The 5,269-nt window shown below is 43.8% G+C and overlaps 1 protein-coding gene across 1 annotated transcript in view; it reads left to right on the top strand.

The window, feature by feature from the left end:
- The first annotated feature begins 2,559 nt into the window (after window positions 1-2,559).
- The window catches only part of LOC115166071 (stathmin-3), a 12,380-nt gene continuing 9,670 nt past the window's right edge, over window positions 2,560-5,269 (top strand). Inside the window, exon 1 of the mRNA XM_029719720.1 lies at window positions 2,560-2,798. Within this exon, the coding sequence (XP_029575580.1) occupies window positions 2,780-2,798 (19 nt within the window). The 5' untranslated portion in view covers window positions 2,560-2,779. The remainder of the gene's footprint in view (window positions 2,799-5,269) is intronic.

Here is a 5,269-nt window from a genome sequence, read left to right as displayed (position 1 = left end):
AAGCCCTGACCTCAAGCCTATAGAAAATGTGTGGGCAGAACTGAAAAACCATGTGCGAGCAAGAAGGACTACAAACCTGACTCAGTTACACCAGCTCTGTCAGGAGGAATGGGCCAAAATTCACCCAACTTATTGTGGGAAGCTTGTGGAAGGCTACCCGAAACGTTTGACCCAAGTTAAACAATTTAAAGGCAATGCTACCAAATACTAATTGAGTGTATGTAAACTTCTGACCCACTGGGAATGTGATGAAATAAATAAAAGCTGAAATAAATCATTCTCTCTACTATTATTCTGACATTTCACATTCTTAAAATAAAGTGGTGATCCTAACTGACTGAATTTAAATATGCTCTCCCTAATTCTCTCTTTCGCTCTCTCTCGGAGGACCTGAGCCCTAGGACCATGCCTCAGGACTACCTGGCATGATGACTCCTTGCTGTCCCCAGTCCACCTGGCCGTGCTGCTGCTCCAGTTCCAACTGTTCTGCCTGCGGCTATGGAACCCTAACCTGTTCACCGGATGTGCTACCTGTCCCAGACCTGCTGTCCCAGACCTGCTGGAACCCTGACCTGTTCACCGGACGTGCTACCTGTCCCAGACCTGCTGTTTTCAACTCTCTAGAGACAGCAGGAGTGGTAGAGATACTCTCAAAGATCGGCTATGAAAAAGCCAACTGACACTTACTCTTGTGTTGCTGACTTGTTGCACCCTCGACAACTACTATGATTATTATTATTTGACCATGCTGGTCATTTATGAACATTTGAACATCTTGGCCATGTGCTGTTATAATCTCCACCCGGCACAGCCAGAAGAGGACTGGCCACCCCTCATAGCCTGGTTCCTCTCTAGGTTTCTTCCTAGGTTTTGGCCTTTCTAGGGAGTTTTTCCTAGCCACCGTGCTTCTACACCTGCATTGCTTGCTGTTTGGGGTTTTAGGCTGGGTTTCTGTACACCACTTTGAGATATCAGCTGATGTAAGAAGGGCTATATAAATAAATGTTATTTGATTTTATTTGATACTGGATTAAATGTCAGGAATTGTGAAAAACTGAGTATAAATATACTTGGCTAAGGTGTATGTAAACTTCCGACTTCAACTGTAGATAGAAAGATAGTGTCACGTTCGTCGTAGGAAGGATACCAAAGCGCAGCGTGGCTTATTTTAATGTGAAACTTTGCAAAACAAAAAATAAACTACAAACAAAACACAAACCGTGACGAAAGCGGTGCAACATGCACTAACTCAAAATAATCTCCCACAAACACAGGTGGGAAAAACAACTACTTAAATATGATCCCCAATTAGAGACAACGATGACCAGCTGCCTCTAATTGGGGATCATACAAAAACCCCAACATAGAAAAAAGAAACTAGAACCAAACAACATAGAACTAAATAAACTAGATAAACCCCCCCAGTCACGGCCTGAACTACTCTACCAGAGAAAATAAGAGCTCTCTATGGTCAGGACGTGACAGATAGATACACTACAAAAGTATGTGGTCACCCCTTCAAATTAGTGGATTTCGCTATTTCAGCCACACCCGTTGCTGACAGGTGTATAAAATCGAGCACAAAGCCATGCAATCTCCGTAGATGAACATTGGTAGTAGAATGGCCCGTATTGAAGAGATCAGTGACTTTCAATGTGGCACCATCATAGGATGCCACCTTTCAGTTGGGGCTGCCCCTGTCAACTGTAAGTGTTGTTATTGTGAAGTGAAAAGGTCTAGGAGCAACAACGGCTCAGCCACGAAGTGGTAGGCCACACAAGCTCACAGAACAGGACACCCAGTGCTGTATCACGTAGTGCTTAAAAGTCGTTGGTCCTCGGTTGCAACACTCACTACCGAGTTCCAAACTGCCTCTGGAAGCAATGTCAGCACACAAACAGTTTGTTGTGAGCTTCATAAAATGGGTTTCCATGGCCGAGTAACCGAACACAAGCCTAAGATCACCATATGCAATGCCAAGCGTCGGCTGGACTGGTGTTAAGCTTGATCGCTCAACATCAGAGCACGACCTCACTAATGCTCTTGCGGCTGAATGGAAGCAGGTCCCCGCAGCAATGTTCCAACATCTAGTGGAAAGCCTTCCCAGAAGAGCGGAGATTGTTATAGCAGCAAAGGGGGGGCCAACTCCATATTAATGCCCATGATTTTGGAATGAGACATTCGACAAGCAGGTGTCCACATTCTTTTGCCCATGTAGTGTAGATAGATACAGTAGAGCGATAGATTGTTTGGGTTATGCAACTTGGTTAATGGAAAGAGAAAGAAAGGTTTTAGGAGTGTGAACTTAGAGACAATTACTTTTTACTGACTTTACTATTGGATATAGATGTACAAGCAGTTGCAAACAACTCGCCATTTCAATACACAAGAATAGACTACAAATTGGTTGGTGGTCGGTGGCACTGTCCGTGGTGCTGAAGGGGTGTCCTTAATCCACACCTATGCCCATGCCTCTTAAGGTGCCAAAAGTGAAGGCTACCATTTTCTGTTAGTCTTAGATAATAATCCTATACACCCATCCATCTGCCTCTGTCCATCCTTATAGCCACCCATATCCTGTGTGCGTGCACGCGTGTGTGTCTTCAAGCGCTCACTCCTCCGCCTCTTCTCCTTAACCCCTCCTCTTGACAGACCGCAGCCCGTTAGATCTGACTAGAGTGCGTTGTTCATTGTTCATTAACGCAGCAGCGGACAGCTTCCACCCTCACACGGATACACAAGCATTTCTTCTCCCTCATCGCCTTTCCCGTCAGTTACCATGGCGAGCACAGTATCAGGTAAGAGTCGGGGAAAAGCGTTGTTATTTCAAGCATAGTCGGCTGCGTTACTGTAGATTTGGTGATGGCTCGAGGTGCGACCTGTCTGGGTGACTAGGAGCAACCCGTGTGGGTGCACTCACTTCATGTTACAGACAAGGCTACCATATAGAGTCACCTAGCCTACCTATTGACTAAACGTTAGGCTAGATTACGCTAAATATACGCTCAAACAGTAAAGCCTTTGATGGAATATTTCAAACGTTGTATAAACGACGGTCTTTGTGATATTGACGAAAGGTTACTGGTCCTGATGCAGATGGGACCACTCCTTTTGTCACAATGTCGCTTAGCGCGAGTTATGTTTTACAGCACAACTTGCGTCATTTCAAATAATGTAAGATCCCCAATATGACATACAGTAAGCAATTTCTGATCAATATTAATTTGTGGAAATGAATAGACTTTGATGGATGCATCCCATGGGCACCAATCAAAGCTCAAAACTGAAATGCTTGTCCAGTTAAAAAAAGAAGTAGGGAAATGAGTCACTGGAGACATAGATAATAAAAACGTGCAATTGTATAGATTTGGCCAATTGTGGCAACACAATTGCTGAATAGGCTACTGATGTGGGGAGGTAACATTTTGGTAATCGGTTCTCTTGCTTGCAACTTACTCAAAAAATGAGTGTAAATGTTAATCCAAAGTTTGAACATGTCTTATTATGATTGTATTGTGTGTGTGTGTGTGTGTGTGTGTGCGTGTGTGTGTGTGTGTGTGTGTGTGTGTGTGTGTGTGTGTGTGTGTGTGTGTGTGTGTGTGTGTGTGTGTGTGTGTGATGGTTTGAAAATCTGGATGGTTTATGTCTATGTCATGTAAAAGGTTGTCAGGTGTGTTGTGCCTGGCCTAGTCCTAATTAGCCAATGTCACATGTGTATTGACTGCAGACAGACACCAGACATTAGCCACTAGGGCCAGCAGTAGCACCCTGCTCAGCTGGTAAACAGAGAGAGATAAAGATTGGAGAGAGAGAAGCCTCTAAGGCCTCCACCGTAGTAAGGAAAGACACCTGGACCCCAGTGTGATATCTAAATTCTGCAGCTCAAACACTTTGTAACCCCTCTTTCTGGTAGAGCTGGCCTATATCATGACAGTGTGCGTGTGTGTGTGTGTGTGTGTGTGTGTGTGTGTGTGTGTGTGTGTGTGTGTGTGTGTGTGTGTGTCTTGCTGTGGATCAATAGCTCAGTGCTGAGCAGTAGCGGCCACACCCTTAGCGACAGATAGAATCAGGGGGGTATACAACAGCAGTTCATGTGTTCAGTTGTATTACAGGAATACAGGTTATTTGTTCTGTACAGTGTATTATCTTATAATAATAAATAATTATCTAACTCCTCAGCTAAACACATGCTTTATGCCCATTTTTCACTGAAAGCCTACTGTAAAAATGATACTCTCAAATGTATTACTTAATTTATATACATTTGTACAATGGTTTTACTGTAGCACTTTTGGTGGACAGATAGAGATAATGCACATTAAAACCTAACCCAAGACTAGCAAGAGTCAGTCCTTGTTTGTTGTCTCTGCCATTGTCTCAGTCCGGCTGGAAGAGTATTGAGCAAATCAAAAGAGGGAGGTTAAAGAACAAGCTCGCACTTCCTGTCAAAATTGAACTGCTTTGACCTTTGCGCTCTGTTCCAATCAATGGCCCAATTCCATTCTGATTATTCACCCCCTTCCCCTCTGTCCTGGTTGATTCTCCTTCGGGGATCTAAAAGTATCAAATAGGGTTAAGCAATATAGCCGACTAGCTGGCCTATGTGGAGCTATAATCATATGTTTGCTTACACCCAACATAATCTGCCTATCCAGAAAGTTTGAGATCTATAACAAAGGGATACATAATGTTGATGGGAAGGGAACAAGATATTTTATTGGAACCTTCCCTTGGAATGTTTGGGGGAGTGATCACAGCTTGTGTATCTGTATCTGTTTCTTAAGTGGTCTAGAAAGTAGGTGAACCCCCTATGGTGTTCTTTGCTTCTGGGTGTTCTGTGTCTGCTGGGTTCCCACCAGTGGTACGTCGTTACATGCCAGCTCGTTTTGATCAAAGTCAGTTCTTTTGAAGTTGTACCTAGTCTCCTGTGAGGAGAGACTGAAAAGAGAGACTGAAAATAAATATTTTGTAGCCGTGAATAGATCAAGACAAGAAAGGCAAGTGTTTACAAAGAAGAGAGAGAAAAGATAGTAGGATGGAGAGATCTGGAAATAGAGTGATAAACAATTCTGCAGAGGCTGCCAGGGTAACAAGAGCTTAAGGGAAGGAGGGGGAGTGAGAGAGAGAGAGAGAGAGGGGAGGGGTGCTGCTGAGCCAAAGGAGAAATCATATTAAGGTTTCATCTGGAAGCATGCACATGAAATATGTGAGGGCCTCAAACTACTTAATTTCCCAAGCGACACCGAGTTAGTCAGGCAGTGCTATTGGA

This window comes from Salmo trutta, chromosome 28 (genome assembly GCF_901001165.1).
Source record: "Salmo trutta chromosome 28, fSalTru1.1, whole genome shotgun sequence".
Taxonomy (NCBI): Eukaryota; Metazoa; Chordata; class Actinopteri; order Salmoniformes; family Salmonidae; genus Salmo; species Salmo trutta.
The sequence above is the reverse complement of the archived record's forward strand: the minus strand, read 5'-3'. Positions and strand labels throughout refer to the sequence as shown.